Source organism: Bufo gargarizans, chromosome 4 (assembly GCF_014858855.1).
Source record: "Bufo gargarizans isolate SCDJY-AF-19 chromosome 4, ASM1485885v1, whole genome shotgun sequence".
NCBI classification, from domain to species: Eukaryota; Metazoa; Chordata; class Amphibia; order Anura; family Bufonidae; genus Bufo; species Bufo gargarizans.
Genome location: NC_058083.1, coordinates 348,232,204 through 348,250,171, shown reverse-complemented (window position 1 = coordinate 348,250,171; position 17,968 = coordinate 348,232,204). Strand labels below are relative to the sequence as shown.

The 17,968-nt window shown below is 41.1% G+C and overlaps 1 protein-coding gene across 1 annotated transcript in view; it reads left to right on the top strand.

Annotated features, from left to right (window-relative positions):
* Positions 1–17,968, top strand: part of C4H6orf118 (chromosome 4 C6orf118 homolog) — a 157,955-nt gene that overhangs the window by 51,169 nt on the left and 88,818 nt on the right. Inside the window, exons 3-5 of the mRNA XM_044292222.1 lie at positions 6,008–6,130; positions 13,205–13,264; positions 13,353–13,477. Coding sequence (XP_044148157.1) covers positions 6,008–6,130; positions 13,205–13,264; positions 13,353–13,477 — 308 coding nt within the window. The remainder of the gene's footprint in view (positions 1–6,007; positions 6,131–13,204; positions 13,265–13,352; positions 13,478–17,968) is intronic.

The window sequence follows — 17,968 nt, the reverse complement described above, 5'->3', positions numbered from 1 at the left end:
GGCTTTAAATGCAAGAGATTAGCAGCAATCCCTGTATTTGTGCCCCATGTTACACATATATTTTGAATAACTACATGTGTTGCAATATAAATATAATTTGTGCAAAATAAAAAAATAAGAACTGATTTTCAGACCTTCTTATTAAAAGATAAACCTTTTTGTGAATACCCGAGGATATCTTGAATATATTTATTATCATCAGAAAATATAAAGACCCATTAGGCATCTTTTATTTATATGTAGTTTTAACAGTAAATTATATCCTGCCTAAGCTTTAGTCCTTGCGGCTGTTGTTTGGAAGAACATTTTTTTATTTTTGGGCATTTACCAGTAAGTAACTGGGATTTGTAATGGTATATACGTATTGCAATTTCTTTAAGATTTGTATATGGCCAAGGTATATGCCTAGTGAGATCGACATACTCCCATGAATGGGCTTGGTTTCAACACACATTTGTTAAATTGATTGATGCTTACAAGCTATGTACACCTTTGGGAATTTTTTTTATAGCATTTTACTCATTTTGAGCTAAAAATATATATTTTTAATTGGTCTTTATAAAAAATATGGAGCCCTTTTTTTCTGTACAGGGCTGAGATGCTCTTGTAGCAGGATCTAAAATTTCTTTCTGCTTCGTCAGCCACCTCACCTGACCTGCTCCTTATCTCTGCTCTTGGACGTTATAAACACTTTTATTATATTTCAGTTCTTATCTTATCTGATAAAAATGTGGCTTAGGGGGCTTTTACACCAACAGATAATCTGACAGATTTTCTGAGCAATTATTGGTGAGATGGCCGTTTACACACACAGATCTTTTGTTATACACACCATCTATTGGTCTGATTGGACAGAAACTGGTCAGATAATCTGTTGGTGTAAATGCACACTTAAAGTATAACTGTCATATATATTTTTTGGGGAGTATTGGATTGTGGTGATTAATATCTCCTTGGTGGCCCTATTCAACTTTTCACTGTGTATTCAATTACCCCTTAATTCCACAGTTTTGTTCCCTGTACTGCCTACTTTTACCTCTGCTTAAAATCAGGTTGCTATGCAGGGTCCGTCTATGTGTTGACGGACAGAGGACGCAGAAGCAAGGCTGTGTGCAAGGTCACATTCCTGACAGCCAGGGACTGTAAGTAAATGATTACAGCCAGGTCCTCCCCAGCAGCTGATAACAGTGCCTGGGCTGTGTGCACTTCTCCCTGTCCCTGCGCTTGCAGACGCTCCCTCACTCAGCAGAGCTGGAGAAGTAGAGTTGTAGCAGCGCAGACCAGAGAAGGGAGATCTGCCATCTGCTCAGTGTATAAATGAAAGCAACATGTGGTAAGAGGACCCCTTTGTGCTGCAGGAGATTAACCCTTTATGGGGGAGGGCTATGGTTACTGACACTTTTGGGGGCTATTGTTACTGGCTAGTGAGGGCAGACGGGATTAGCCTCAGGGTGAGGGCAGTTGCAGCCATCTTAACTGAATAGTGAGATTAATTGAAAACAAAAATGACCCCAGGTGTCCAAAGGAAACAAGCAGGACAGTGCCCACCCAATATAACCACAAGGGGCACCCGTGGAAGGTAACTCGGTACAAGCTCCCGAGTACAATAGTGAAAACACAAAAGAAATGGAGCTCAATGTACCAAAGAATAAATATTTATTTAATTATGTAGAAGCATGATTAAAAATACATACATGTGATGTCGTAGACAGGATGAATAGGAGAAGGGGAAGGAAAGGAAAAGGCGCCACCCTGGGAGAACACACGGGTCAAAAATATATATATAGGTATATAGTGGTCACAAAATATAAGGTACAATGACCACTCTATGAACCAATAATGAATAGCGAGATTGTAGTTTTATGCAGACTGGTTGCTAAGGGCTGAATCTTATTAAATATGGGGTAAGTCAGTCTAATCGTAACTGATTCTGGAATATCATGTTATTAGTAACTACATATATGAAAATTGAAATTGGGGTCTAAGTGTGACAGTTATCCTTTTAAGTGTTTATAACCTCTTAGTAAATTAGAGATTAGGGACAAAGTGAAAAGTACAATTCACACAACTAGATAAACAGTCAACCCTTTGTGACAGAATGGCTCAATATTTTTTATAAAAACCAATTGAAAAAATTATTTTTAGCCTAAAATGAGTAATATGCAATAAAACGAATTGCCTCCGAAGGTTTACATAACTTTTAAAGTAAATGTGCCTTTAGAAAACGACCTATTGTTTAAACCACATTTTTATGTTTAACATATTTTTAAATGATTTTTGGTGATGTTGTTTGTAATTTTCCATGTTAATGTTTAAACAAAAAACATAAAATCCTACAGTTTTCACACAGGCCACTAAGAATAATAATAGGCGCCACTTCTTGGTCTGTACAGATCACTTTACTTGTCGGTCATTCTAATCCTCCCTATAATGATATCACCTCTGTGTATAGATAAGACAGGACCCACAATTTACAATAGGTGATGACCTCTTCACAGGTCAGAGCATGCCTAGAAAACTCTCCCATAGAAGTCAGTGAGATCCCCTCCTGACCATTGTGTCTATGGACTATGTAGCTACCTTAACCCTTTTAACACATAATGCTGTACATGTACAGCATTATGCACACTCATTTGTATGGAGTGAGCTGTTGTGGAAAGCCCACTCCAAACGTGGTGGGTGCCTGCTGTATCATACAGCAGACATCCGACTGCAATGATGGGGAATGGCAATCCGCACAAAATAAGCCCTCATATGGCTATGTGAACGGAAAAATAAAAAAGTTATGGCTATTGAGATGTGGGAAGGAAAAATAAAAAATTTAAAAATAGGCACCGGTTAAGGGGTTAAAGCAATTTTCTTAATGCTTTGTAAATGCTGTTAAGAACAGCTCAGCAAGATGGAAACCCCATAATCATGTAGAAGTAGAATAAATATATCTGTAATCAGAAAGGATCTCATTGTGTGCAAATGAGCCATCAGCGAGCAAGAATCCCACATATTGTTACACACATGACAGATTTGTAGCAGAAATTTCTGTGACTATCCATTAGGCCTCATGCACATGACCGTTGCCTGTTTGCAGATCCACAAAACATGGACACCGGACGTGCACGTTCCGTATTTTGCGGAACGGAATGGCAGGCCCATGATAAAACAGTCCTATCCTTGTCCGTAATGCGGACAGTAATAGGACATGTTTTATTTTTATATGATACAGACACAGAATAATTTGCGTTGAAGTGATGGTTCTACATATGGGCTGCAAGAAAACGGTACAGACACGGACAAAAAATAAGTTTGTGTGCATAAGACCTTAATCTGGGTCTGCAGCAAACCACACACATGCTGTATAAAGGAGCCCATACAGATGCATAGAATTGATTCTCCATTGCAAAAATTTCTGCAATAAATCGGCTGAATGTGAACACCCTAGACCAGTGTTTCCAAATAGAGGAAAAGCTTGTTGGACACTGTAAAGTACTCTAGCTGCTGTGAAACTGCAACTCCCAGCATGCATACGGTACTTGTTTTGAATTTGTCAGAACTCCCATATACATAAGCTCTTCCGGACATAGGGCGTACAGGTACACCCTGATGTCCTGGTACTTAAGGACACAGGGTGTACCTGTACATCCGATGTATTTTCGATCACTGCTGCTTGGCAGTGCGGGCGGGAGGGCCGCGATCATCAGGGCGGTTCTGGGGGGAGCGTTTAGGCACGCGATCACTCGCCCGCCCCCTCTCTCAGGATGGCCGAGCGGTTTTCAGAGTGTCAGCACATTAATGGCACTCTGCTTGAAACGCCTGACTTCTGTGCTGGCACATGTCAGGCGTTTAACCCCTTCCATGCCGTGGTCTGTAGGGACCGCTGTATGGAAGAGGTTAACAGGGAGGGAGCTCCCTCACATTCCCAATGGGGGCTGCTGTGACTTTTCAGCCCCCGATGGGAGAGGGAGGGGGCCCCCTCCCTCACCATCACCCACTGCCCTGTTGTGGCAGCGAATGATGGTTACCATGGCAACCGGACGTCTTCACAGGCTTCTGGCTGTCCATGGTGCTGATCAGACTTCTGCTAAAGGCAGAAGTCTAATCAGACTTTGTAAAGTGAAAATACAATACAGTACTGTATTATACAGACATCAGACCCACTGGATCTTCAAAAGTAAAAAAAAAACTAAACATTTACTGATTAAAAATATAATATTCCCTACACATGTTTGATATCACTGCATCCGTAACGACCTGATCTATAAAACTGTAATGTTACTTAATAGACATATTGGGTATCGTCGCATCCATAAGAACCTGCTCTATAAAAATACCACATGACCTAAACTCTGAGGTGAACACCGTAAAAAAATAAAAAGTGTCAAAACAGCCTTTTTTTGTCACCTTACATCACAAAAAGTGTAATAGCAAGCGATCAAAAAGTCGTATGCCCCCCAAAAAAACTATGGCTCTCAGACTATGGAGACACTAAAACATGTTTCAAAAATGATATTATTGTGTAATGCCTAAATAAAAAAAGGTATACATATTAGCTATTGGCACATCTGTAAGAACCTGATCTATAAAAATACCACATGACCTAACCCCTCAGGTGAACACTGTAAAAAAATAAATAAATAAAAACAGTGTAAAAAAAAAAGCAATTTTTTTGTTACCTTACATCACAAAAAGTGTAATAGCAAGTGATCAAAAAGTCATATGCACCCCAAAATAGTGCCAATCTAACCGTCATCTCATCCCGCAAAAATGATACCCAACCTGGGACAATCGCCTAAAAACTGAAAAAACTATGGCTCTCAGACTATGGAGACACTAAAACATGATTTATTTGTTTCAAAAATGATATTATTGTGTAAAACCTAAATAAATAAAAAGAAAAGGTATACATATTAGGTATCGCCGCGTCCGCAAGAACCTGCTCTATAAAAATAGCACAGGATATAACCTGAACGTTGTAAATAATAAAAAATAAAAACTGTGCCAAAACAGCTATTTTTTGGCAATTTGTTTATTGTAACCCCTTTTTCCCAGGGGTTAACAGCCATACAGCAGTTTGGGGCATTTCTACAGAATCAGGGCAATAAATATTGAGTTTTGTTTGGCTGTTAACCCTTGCTTTGTTACTGGAAAAAATGGATTAAAATTGAAAATTTGTCAAAAAATTGAAATTCTAAAATTTTAGCTCCATTTTCCATAAAATCTTATGGAATGCCTAACGGGTTAACAAAGTTTCTAGAATGGGGTCATTTTTTGGGTGGTTTCTATTATGTAAGCCTCACAAAAGACCTGAACTGGTCCTTAAAAAGTGGGTTTTTGACAATTTCAGAAAAATGTCAAGATTTGCCTCTAAACTTCTAAGCCTTGTAACGTCCCCAAAAAATAAAATGTAATTCCCAAAATGATCCAAACATGAAGTAGACATATGGACAATGTAAAGTAATAACTATTTTTGTAGGTATTACTATGTATTATAGAAGTAAAGAAATCGAAACTTGGAACTTTTACCTGTGTCATGAAGTGCAATATGTGACGAAAAAACTGTCTCAGAATGGCTTGGATAAGTCAAAGCGTTTTAAAGTTGTCACCAGATAAAGTGACACTGGTCAGATTTGCAAAAAATGGCCTGGTCCTTAAGGTAAAATACGGCTGTGTCCTTAAGGAGTTAAATAGAACATGCTCAGAAATCCACTGTCACTGCCATGCTGAAGATTGTGGAGTCATACAGTAGATATTACACCTGGTAGCTGCTGAGTATGAACTAATTGACACACTTTGTAAATTCTGTAGATTTTGATTTTGTAATGTTTTAAGATTTGTATACTACAAGAGGATAACATATTTAATGTCGTATTGTACTGTACTGTAGAGTTAATCTAACATAATGGTAGCCTTCTCATAATTTGCAGTTGTAGCTTTTTCTACATGAATTGAAGAGTGAACATGCTGTAAAACATTATTGGTCCTCTGTTCTTTCTTTTTGTTGTTGACAATTTAGGAACTTTTGAACATTGCACATATTAGGCCTCCTCATTTTGCCCGTTTACAGATCTTCAGTGAAACATTTGAAAAAATCTTCAAATATTCTTCTATTTTTGGAAATATTTTAAGTGAAATTAAGGTAAGTTCATTAATGGTGAAACTGTTCACAAATGTTTATATATTATCCTGGAGAAGGGTATGTTCAAACAGGAAATTTTCCATGTGGGTTTGGCTCACAGTTCACAGCACATTGTTTTCAGTGTGAAATCTGTCCTTTTCTAATTAATAGGACTCATGCGCAATACTTGCTGGGTATCAGATGGTTGCCTTAGTCTTGCTGGCATGCAGTAGCATTTTTCCACTCCCAATGCCATACTGGGCAGAACAAAGACAATAGACAACCTTTTTTAACTGCATTTGTAAGCATGATCAACCCTGTTAAACCAGGCGTATTGCCTGGTAAGATTGATGATGCTGATTAAATAGATGCATTTCTTTTGTTTCTAGGTTGAACCGTTGCCAAGATATCTTTACTTTTATTTATATGCAAATGTGTTATTTTGCGTACTGAGATGCTGGCCTGAGCGGTTGGAGCACCATCACTCCTACTCTTTTGTGCTCTGTACACTCGCCATTCTCTTTGATTGACAGAGTTAGACCTATGATCTAGCCCTGTCTCCTCGTGTCTGTGCTGAAGCTCTCAAATAGTCATTTGTGGTCCAGCATTATTACGGTGTACCCAGTCATTGCTGTCAGTGTGTTTTAGCAAAAGCATGCATTCTGCTAGAAATACATGATTTTGCTAATGTACTGTAGCAAATATGTGGGTGCTGGCACTTATTGGTGGTGGCTGGCCCTCTGGAGAAGGGAGGCAGGGCTGTACTGGGAGGAGAGGATATTGATGTTTCGATCCTCCCAGCAGCTGTGCTCCTCTGCTGTCTGTGAAGCTGCCAGCAATGTTCATCTACCCTGAAGTGGAGGCACTGGTGGCTTCACAGACAGCAGAGGAGTTCAGCTGCTGGGAGGATTGGGTCTCCCTTTGGTGCGCTTTAAATCTACTCTGTGCACCCTTGCTCCTCCTATTTCCTCTGCCAGCCTCTGCCTCTTCAGAGCTGGCAACAATGAAAACTGGTATTGTTAATCAGCCAGGACGGAGAATCGCTAGGCATTGATACTGGGGGATCCATGCCCTGAATGGCGCCGCCCTGCCCATAGTGAACTAAATTGCATAAAAAGGTTTGTTATAAACCGTATTTTTTTTTACCGTATTTTTCGCCCTATAAGACGCACTTCCCCCCCCCCCCAATATGGGGGGGGGGAAAGTTAGTGCGTCTTATGGGGTGAATATAGGTGAAATCTGGGGTGAAAAAGCAAATCCGGCGCTTATGGTATGTGACATGTACCTGTCTGTAGCGCTCGCAGCCCTCACATGTCCTGCGGGCGGTGGGCAGCGGGAGGCAGGCGGCGGGAAGCGGTGCGGGTGTCTGCGATCCGCCGCAGATAGTGATGCTTGTCTGTTCCTGGTACGGGCGGTCCGGCCGGCCTCAGTAATTGCTGGGTTGTATCGACCGGCCGGCCCGCGCTGTATGTAAGAGGAAATGGAGACTGGAGAGCAGGAAGACGAGGGGCGGAGCTGGCATGTGTGACAGGGAAGTCTGCTCCGCCCCTCGTCTCAGTCGTGACAGTGAGAGGATCGCTGGAGCATCGGGTACAGAAATGTTCATGCAGGCAGTGTTTTGCACATTTCCTTCCCCCCACTTTATATTTAAAATACTGAAAGACATCCCTAAGGAATGCCAGTGTGAATAAAGTGCCACTCATAATAATAAAGTGATGTGCCCTGCCAGAAAGACATCCCTGAGGACCCCACTGTTAATAAAGTGCCCACCTCCTAATAAAGTGGGCACTTTATTAACAGTGGGGTCCTTAGGGATGTCTTTCTGGCAGGGCACATCACTTTATTATTATGGGTGGCACTTTATTCACACTGGCATTCCTTAGGGATGTCTTTCAGCATTTTAAATTTGAAGTGGGGAAAGGAAATGTGCATAACGCCAATCTTGACAGCCCCCCCACCCTCCTAATAAAGTGCACCCCCTCCTAATAAAGTGCACCCCCTCCTAATAAAGTGCCCCCTCCTAATAAAGTGCCCCCTCCTAATAAAGTGAGCTCACTCCTAATAAAGTGCCCCCCTCAATAAAGTGAGCTCACTCCTACCGTAATAAAGTGAGCTCACTCCTAATAAAGTGCCCCCTCCAAATAAAGTGCCCCCTCTTAATAAAGTGAGCTCACTCCTAATAAAGTGACCCCCCCTTATTAAGGCATCATGCAGACATCCGTGGAGCACTGTCCATGATATCCCAGCTTGCCGTCCTGCTGAGTGCACGAAGCGCATGGCGTCATTGGTTGTTATGACGCTGTGCCCTTCGTGCACTCAGCAGGATGGGATTTCACGGACCATGCTCCATGGATGTCTGGATGACGCCTTAAAGTGTCATTGGATCCCCCCTTTCCCAACAAGTACAGTACTGTATGTCAGCAGCATATCCCCCCATAACATTGTGTTAGTGGCAGATCCCCCCAATAACATTGTCATCCACTGATGTTCTTAGCTACAGTACCCCCATAATTGTAGTGCTAACAGTTCTTCCATTACTGTATTTTATTGCAGAAAATTACCGTAGTCTCCTGCTGCATATTGTACATTTCTTAGCGATGTCAAAGCAGAAAAGGCTTTCCCTTTAAAATTCCTTTTAAACTAGAGGTGATAAAGTACGCCAAAGAACATGGAAACAGGGCAGCGGAGAGACATTTTGGGCCGCCTCCAACTGAAAAGATGATTCGTGCATGGAGGAAACAAGAGGATAAGTTGGAGAAAGTGGAGAAAAGTAAACACACTCTTCGTGGGTGTGCTGCAAAGTGGCCACAGCTAGACGTGGACATGAAAGAGTGGATCACATGTCACAGGAACAACGGCTTCTCAGTATCCACAAAAATGATCATCTATGAAGCCAAACGTCTTGCTGCAGAGAAAGGCATTGACGACTTCACTGGATCGGCATCATGGTGCTACAGTTTCATGAGAAGATGTGGCCTTGCTATGCGCACCAAAACAAGAATAGCACAAAAAATGCCAGTCCAAGATTCTTTCTTTTCATAAATTCGTGCTGGATTCAAGAAAGAAACATGGCTATGAAATAGGCCAGATTGGGAACATGGATAAAGTTCCGTTAACCTTCGATGTTCCATCGAATAGGACCGTCGATGTGAGAGGCGCAAAAACTATAACTGTGAAGACCTCAGGACACAAGAAAACGCATTATACGGTTGTCTTGTCCTGCTGCGCAGATGGCACCAAACTGCCACCAATGCTGGTTTTTAAAAAGAAGACCATGCCAAAAGAGGTGATCCCACGAGGAGTGATTGTCCATGTTCACGACAAAGGGTGGATGGACGAAAATGGCATGAAAGTATGGATCGAAAAGGTGTGGTCCAAACGCACTGGAGGACTTCTGAAGAAACCTGCCCTACTAGTGCTTACCAGTTTCGGGCACATATCACCGAATCCACAAAAACGAGATTTAAGGAAGTGAACACCCATCTGGCGGTAATTCCTGGGGGGCTTACCAGCCAGCTACAACCTCTGGATGTTTCCATTAATAAGCCATTTAAAATGTTCATGAGGGAGGAATGGAACAAGTGGATGGCAGCTGGGAACTATGACCTGACTCCCACTGGACGGATGAAGAGGCCCGCCATCACCCAAGTCTGTGAGTGGGTGGAAACATCATGGCAGGCAGTCAACGATGAAATCGTCGTCAGATCCTTTAAAAAGTGTGGCATTAGCAATACCTTGGATGGCACTGAGGACAATATGCTGTATGACGAATCTGAAGGCAGCGATACTAGTGATACTGAGCCACAGAGTGCGATTAACCTGAACAGTAGTGATGAGGAGTTTTTGGGGTTCCCTGATGAATAGAGGAGTACTGTACCTGGACATTTAAGTCGATAATGATGGTTATTAATGCTGCTGGTTACTACTGTTAATGTTTACATTGTTAAAATATTGGTCTGTTAATTTATAAAAAGTTTTGACACACCTTTTGTCCAAAATCTTTTTTTTTCCTATTTTCACCCTCTAAAACCAGGTGCGTCTTATGGGCAGGTGCGTCTTATAGGGCGAAAAATACGGTACCTGGGGATACTTGTCACCAAAAATACCTACAAACTATAAGCCATTAAACATCACCTTCAACAATTGACTGCACTAATACTGCCCTGGATCAAATTCACCCTCTCTCTGGTAGAGGATGCAGGCCCTAACGAGCTATATAAAAGCTACGCTACAATGTATAAAAACTGCTCTTTTATCTGGAATAACAAATGTGGGATTGGATACATGATTTATGTAACTTTATCACCATTGTCATTGAAAAACACTTAGCATTCCCATTATTATACCTTCTACATTCACCTCCAGTACCTTTTTTCCACATGATGTTTGATGTAACCCTCTCCTATCTCCACCAATAAAAGCATGGCAGACTCTTTGTCATAGCGCAACCCCCACCATTTTCTCCTATTGCCTTTTTTGGATAACCCAAATTTTCAACAAGGCAGGCTGCCAGGTCTCTTTTCAGTTTGTAAGAAACACATTGGATTAAGGTGCATCTGAGACCTATTAACTCCTTCCTACACTCAAACACTGTCTTTCACAGAAGACTTGTCAAAGTTTGCTCTTTCTTCTTACACACTGTTCCACTTTTTTCAAGGGTTCAGTTATGCCCATAAAATCATCTGACATGTCAAACCCTCTAATCAATGCATTAATTTTATGAAGACTCTTTTGGACTATTCCAAGCAGAAGCATTGTATGGTGACTTGGTTACAGCCCTTCCATACTTTATCCACCAAGAACATAGCTGAATCTTTTTATAAAAATCTTTATGTCCTAGTCGTATTAGGATATGGCAATCAAAATAAATCTTGTATCTCCCCACATCGTACATCTGCATGTCTAAGGTGTAATGCCTTACATGCAAATCTATACCATTGCCTTTGCAAGGACTCCTCCTAATAAATGTCTCCCTCTGACCTCAGAATGGGCCATATTTGGCTACACTGACCATGCCCCCAACTCATCCAAAAATTAACCTTTATGTTCCGCATGGATTAACACTACTTTTCAAAAGGAACATAAGGTTAACCCTTTTTTTTTTACTTTGTTGAATTCCTTCATGCACATCATTTCATCAAAGTTAAAGCAGAAACTACATGATCATTTTCAGTTCACTTGGTTCTTGGAACCTCATCGTACATGTCTTCTACATTATATTTAGTGTCTTTTGATTTATAGCACTTGCCAGAATTGTATTCACATGCTACATAATTTTACTTCCCATAAATCCCTTTACCCCTTTCCCATCCTGAGAGGTATAGCTACAGGATCAGTGACTGTAACTTTCATCTCCGTCAAACAGAAGTGTCTTACATATTATGTTTAATTTTATCTGCTCTCTTATGTGTATGTTTAGAGACTTCTTTGGGATAGTTTGAAATCCCTAGTCTAATGTGTTTGTAATAATATTGGGAAAATCTAATAAAACATGTAAATCTAGTGACAGATCTCCTTAAACAAGGTACTATGCCTTTTTACAGTTCTAATAAGAATATTTTAGTAAACTGTATAAAAATGCCATTTCACACACATATTTGATACAATCCATAAAGAGGTCACCCTTTTAAACTTAAGTATGGCTTCATACTCACCAACTTCTTACATGCTCACCTTCATATGCTTGTAGCAATAATTGTGCTGGTGGTATTCATGATGCACATAATGGGCAGGGAGTGTAAAGCTGGTAACTTTTAATTGAAACATCAAAATTTGCAGGTCACCCCTGTCTCTGCTGGATTACAGTGAGGAACAGAAGAAGTATTTAAACACCCTGTGATTTTGCAAGTTCTCCCACTTAGAAATCATGGAAATGCATGGGTTATTGTTGGTTAACACAAGTTTTGGGACCAAACCTGGACCTTCATCAAGTACCTGATAAAGGTGATGGCTCATTGTTTGTGCGTAGTAATCAATAAAGGATACTTACTACTTTAGTCTATACATGTATATCCAGCAGTACCAGAAGTGACCCACACATTTAATTTCTTGATACCTGTTACATGGGCGAATTCTGTTACTGATCCAGGCAGTGGGCTGTGCAGCTGATTAGGTGAGCAGATCACCAGCAGTTTGTGTGTCCACACATAGTGTACACTATGGTATGTTGTGTCTTTTTAATTTCCTTCAAGTGATTAGCTTAGCCTGCTCGGGTCGGCCTCTTAAGAGCGAGATGTAATGTGTGTGATGTTACATGCTGGAAAAGAAGGAGCAGCCGCAGAAACATTAGAGATTATGGCTCCTTCAACTCTTTCTTCAGCTAGTGCCTTCCACTGCACTACAGATGTGTGTGTCACGAGCCACACAGCAGGGGCTTGCAAGCAACATGTTGGGGAGCCCTGAAGTACATAGATGATCATAATAGTAAAAGATAGCAGATGACATACATAACCATTTTTCTTAATTATGTAGCTAATTTGCATACAAAGCTTACCCAAAGCTTCACTTTTTGGTAAGTTATCTTTTTCTTTTCAGTGGAATATGAAAACAAAGGCTTTTCTCGTCTGTTTTGTCTGTCAGCCTGTTATGTTCTTGTCATATGGTCCGGCTGAAAAAACTCTCTCGCTGAATTTGGGAGATATGTCATTTTCCAGACCACATGCATACACTATTCTGTAGCTGTACAGACAATATGAAGGATCATCAGTGTATTTATGTATCTCTAGATACATTTAAATATGTGGCATTTTGCTCAAACAGAAAAAGTGGTGAAGAGACATCACAAATATATCAATACAAATGTGATGGAAAAAGTGGATACTGCTTTGTTTTAGAACATTTTCTCTACTTAGAAAAGTGGCAGAAAACAATGCCACATCAAACCAATTGCACCCTGTTGATAAATCTAGAGTGGGCTGCATAGAGGACAAATATAGGGGCATAGCATTGGGATGTTACACGGAGATAAAAAGTAAAGAAGAATTTACATATTACGGTATATTGACCTTTTTAATTTTTTTTCTTATTACTTTTTTAACTTTATCCTAATTTTATTATTGTTTTGTTTTTATATTAATATACTATTTATTTTATCAGGCTGCTTACGATTTATATGTTGACTGCTTGTTGGATGCTCAGTCTTCACCACAACATGAGGTAATAGCCATTAGATTGTACAGTATTTGCTACGAAAAAATGAAATGATAATGTATTTTCTAGAAAAAAAAAATTCTCAATATTTTAGATTTTGATGTCTGAAATTTCTGGCATGAAGAAACGACCTGTGAAAACAGAGGATGTGGAAGAGGTCATGCAGATTGTGAGGGAACTTGAGCACCAGGCTTTTATTGCCTTAGAGCACAATGACCAGTGAGTAGAAATCTGACATACAAGTCAGAAGCATTTTTCCTGTCATTTTTCCACGTCATCAGAATCTTTCATCTGCAGTTTTGCCCGGGATTTTAGATTTCTTTGAGTCTTCTTCGGTATATCTAAATATTTAGACAATGCAAAGGTCTGAGCGAGAGATGAGCAAGAGATGAGCGAATTTCAGATTTTGCAATTCATTCACGCTTCGTTTACTGGTAAAGGGTGAATTGTGTTATAGATTCCGTTACCACGGACCATAAGGCAATTATATAACAGAATGCCTTTAGAGGCATTCTGTTATTCATTCAGTCATAATAGAAGTCTATGGGCTGCAAAATGGATCCATTCCATTTCTGTTATGCAGGGGAGTCCTCTCCTGCATAACTGACACTGGACAGATCCGTTATGCTGGCCATAGACTTCTGTTATGACGGAATGAATAATGGAATGCCTATAAAGGCATTCCGTTATGCATTCCGTCATAGAATTGCGTTATGGTCCGTGGTAACGGAATCCATAACGCAATTCACCTTTTACCAGTAAACGAAGCGTGAACGAATGTCATATCCTGAAATTCGCTCATTTCTAATTAGTCAATGGGTCAATTCACATGTTCGACTTTCTTCCTGGACCATTGGTCTGTTTAATGAAAATCATAGCAAGCAATATTTTGGTCCGATTTTCACTCTAGAAACAAAACAGCACACTGTCACCATACGTGTGTTCTCAGTTTGACACGGATGGTTGAAAGAAGATTCTGGATGTCCATTCTTCAATTGAAAATAGCTGACCTACTGATGCCACATGGATGGAAAAAATGGACAAATGGAATGTTTTGTACAGTTTTTTGCTTATCAGAATTATTAGTCCTAAATGCTGGTGAATAGATTTGAACAGACACCTGGTTGTTCAGGTTCGACGGGTTCGGCCGAACTTCACAAAAAAGTTTGAGTTCGGTTCCCGAACTTGACCCCAAACTCCATTAAAGTCAATGGGGACCCGAACTTTGGAGCACTAAAATGGCTCTTAAAAAAAGTAAAGGAAAGGGTTAGAGGGCTGCAAATGGCAGCAAAATGTGGTTAAGAGCATGGCAAGTGCTCTGAAAACAAATGTGGATAGGGAAATGACTTCAAATAACATAATATATGTAAAAATAAAAAATAATAATCTTGATCTAGTAGGAGGAGGTCCATATGGAGTAGGAGGTTGAGGAGGCGGTGGATGTGACGGTGTAGGTGGAAGCGGTGGTGGAGGAGGTAGCCAACACCACTGGTTTTTGGTTTGGGTTTTTATTTTATTTATTTATTTTTTGTTTAAATTTGGATGTCCCAAAAACATTGGGAAATATAAAAAAGAAAACAAAGAGAGTGCGCTGGAGTACAACAATGGCTGGGTGAGGCCGGTATACATGTCTTTTCCGCACAAGGTACGGACAAGTCCTGTGGGATCCCTGCCTGGTTTATTTTAATGAACGTGAGCTTGTCCAGATTGGCTGTGGACACGCGGCTGCGCTTGTCTCTGATAACCCCCTCCTACCAATACATTGGCTGCAGGGCAGGCCAGCACCTCCAAGGCGTAAAGGGCAAGCTCAGGCCATGTGCCCAATTTGGAGACCCAGAAGTTGAAGTGGGCAGACTCATCAGTCAGTACGTATAGGCGTGTGCACACATACTGCTCCACCATGTTGCACGTCCCAGTGACGTCCACGATCCAATTGGATATCTTCTCTATCAACTTTCGATGTTCTTTTATGCGCCTACCATGGTGATCACGGGTAACGGGGAATCGGGGTTCAATGCCGGAGAGGGAGCATGAGAAAGGGATACCACACCCATGGCAGGTCAATGGCTGCAATGTGATCGAGCGGAAATGTGGGACAAGTTGTTAAAGCAGAAGCATCAAACTAAAGGAGGGGGCGCGCGGCAATTACCCACTCCCGACTCGGCGAGGTAGTGACGATAAATAACAATACAGGACTCTAAAGATGCCCTGTTATTGGAATGATTAATAAAAAATTACAGGGAATTTCACTGGGGTATTTAGGATTTGGAAACGTTAGACAGGAGAGGCACTACTGCCGCTTTGTTGACTCTAGATAACTTCTGCCTGATCGCACGTCCCCGTGATGTCCACGATCCAATTGGATACCTTCTCTATTAACTTTCAATGTTCTTTTCTGCGCCTACCATGGTGATCATGGGTAGCGGGGAATCAGGGTTCCACGCCGGAGATGTAACATGAGAAAGGGATACCACATCCAAGGGAGGTCAATGGCTGAAATGTGGTCGAGCGGAAATGTGGGGCAAGTTATTAAAGCAGAAGGATCGAATGAAAGGAGGGGGTGCGCATCAATTAAAGACGAATTTAAGGAATTTAAGTCCCTGTCACCTATGCAGAGCAGGGTTTTTTCATCTGCAAAAATAGGTTAATGTCACCCACCAATGGAACAGACGATTTTTAAAAATTTCGGTCCCTGTCGACTATGCAGAGCAGGGGTTTATTCACGGCAAAAATTGTAAAATGTCACCCAAGAATGTAATGCTTTTGTACCCTGCTCCCTCTTTTGCTGTGCTGGTGCCTCTGTGCGACCACCGCCTCTTCCTCCTAACTAGACGGTTCACTCGCTTGACCTTGATTCCATGTGGGGTTTAGTACCTCATCATCCTCCACATCATCTTCCACCCACTCTTTACCCCTGCCCTTCTTGTCGGTCTGCAGACTGCAGAAAGTAGCAGCAGTTGGCACCTGTGTTTCGTCATCATCAGAGACGTGCTGCGGTGGTCTTCCCATGTCCTGAAACATAAGTGGTTGGTCATCAGTGCACTCAATCTCTTCCAGTTCTGGCGCAGGGCTATGTGGATGGCCCACGGAAACCCTGCCAGCAGAGTCATCAAAAAGCATAAGAGACTGCTGCATGACTTGGGGCTCAGACTGCTTGCCTGATTTGCAAGGGGGCGAGTTAAAAGACAGATGGCCATGGGCTGTAGGTGCCAACTCTGATCTTTCAACAGGGGACTGGGTGAGAGACAATGCGAAGGAACTGTAGGCACTGTCAGTCCCCCCAATCTACTATCGTCTGTACTTTTTCCGACCTCAACATTCGTACTGTCCTAAATGTATTGTCACCCAACAATGTAACAGACAAATTAGTGAAATGTATTTCCCTGTCCACTATGTAGAGCAGGGGTATATCACAACCAAAAATTTGTGAATTTCATCCGACAATGTAACAGACAAATTAGTGAAATTTATTTCCCTGTCCACAATGTAGAGCAGGGGTATATCACAACCCAAAATTTGGGATATGTCACCCAACAATGTATCAGACAAATTTGTGAAATTACTTAAAAGAACATAAAATACGTAAAAATGTAAAATAATAATCTTGATCTAGTAGGTGGAGGTCCATATGGAGTAGGAGGTTGAGGAGGAGGTGGAGGAGGTAGCCAACACTGTTTTTTGTTTTATTATTATGATTTTTTTTTTAATTGGGGTACACCCCAAAACAATGGGAAATATAAAAAATACAACAATGAGAAAGTGCGCTGGAGTATAACAATGGCTGAGTAAGGCCGTTATACATGTCTATTCTGCACAAGGTACGGACAAATCCTGTGGGATCCATGCCTTGTTTAGCTTGTATTTGACTGTGACAAATGCAGCAAAGGCCCCAGATGTAGGGTCTTGCACAAAATGGGTGTTTTTTTTTAAACTAGAATATAACCGCAGTATCTAACGCTTGTATTGGACTGTCAGAAATGCAGGGAAGGCCCCAAATGCAGTGTCTTGCACAAAATGGGTGTTATCTTTTTAAACTAGAATATAACTGCAGTATTTAAAGCTTGTATTGGACTGTCAGAAATACAGCAAAGGCTGCAAATGTAGTACAGGTCCTTCTAAAAAAAATTGCATATTGTGATAAAGTTCATTATTTTCTGTAATGTACTGATAAACATTAGACTTTCATATATTTTAGATTCATTACACACCAACTGAAGTAGTTCAAGCCGTTTATTGTTTTAATATTGATGATTTTGGCATACAGCTCATGAAAACCCCAAATTCCTATCTAAAAAAATTAGCATATCATGAAAAGGTTCTCTAAACGAGCTATTAACCTAATCATCTGAATCAACTAAGTAACTCAAAACACCTGCAAAAGATTCCTGAGGCTTTTAAAAACTCCCAGCCTGGTTCATTACTCAAAACCGCAATCATGGGTAAGACTGCCGACCTGACTGCTGTCCAGAAGGCCATCATTGACACCCTCAAGCAAGAGGGTAAGACACAGAAAGAAATTTCTGAACGAATAGGCTGTTCCCAGAGTGCTGTATCAAGGCACCTCAGTGGGAAGTCTGTGGGAAGGAAAAAGTGTGGCAGAAAACGCTGCACAACGAGAAGAGGTGACCGGACCCTGAGGAAGATTGTGGAGAAGGACCGATTACAGACCTTGGGGGACCTGCGGAAGCAGTGGACTGAGTCTGGAGTAGA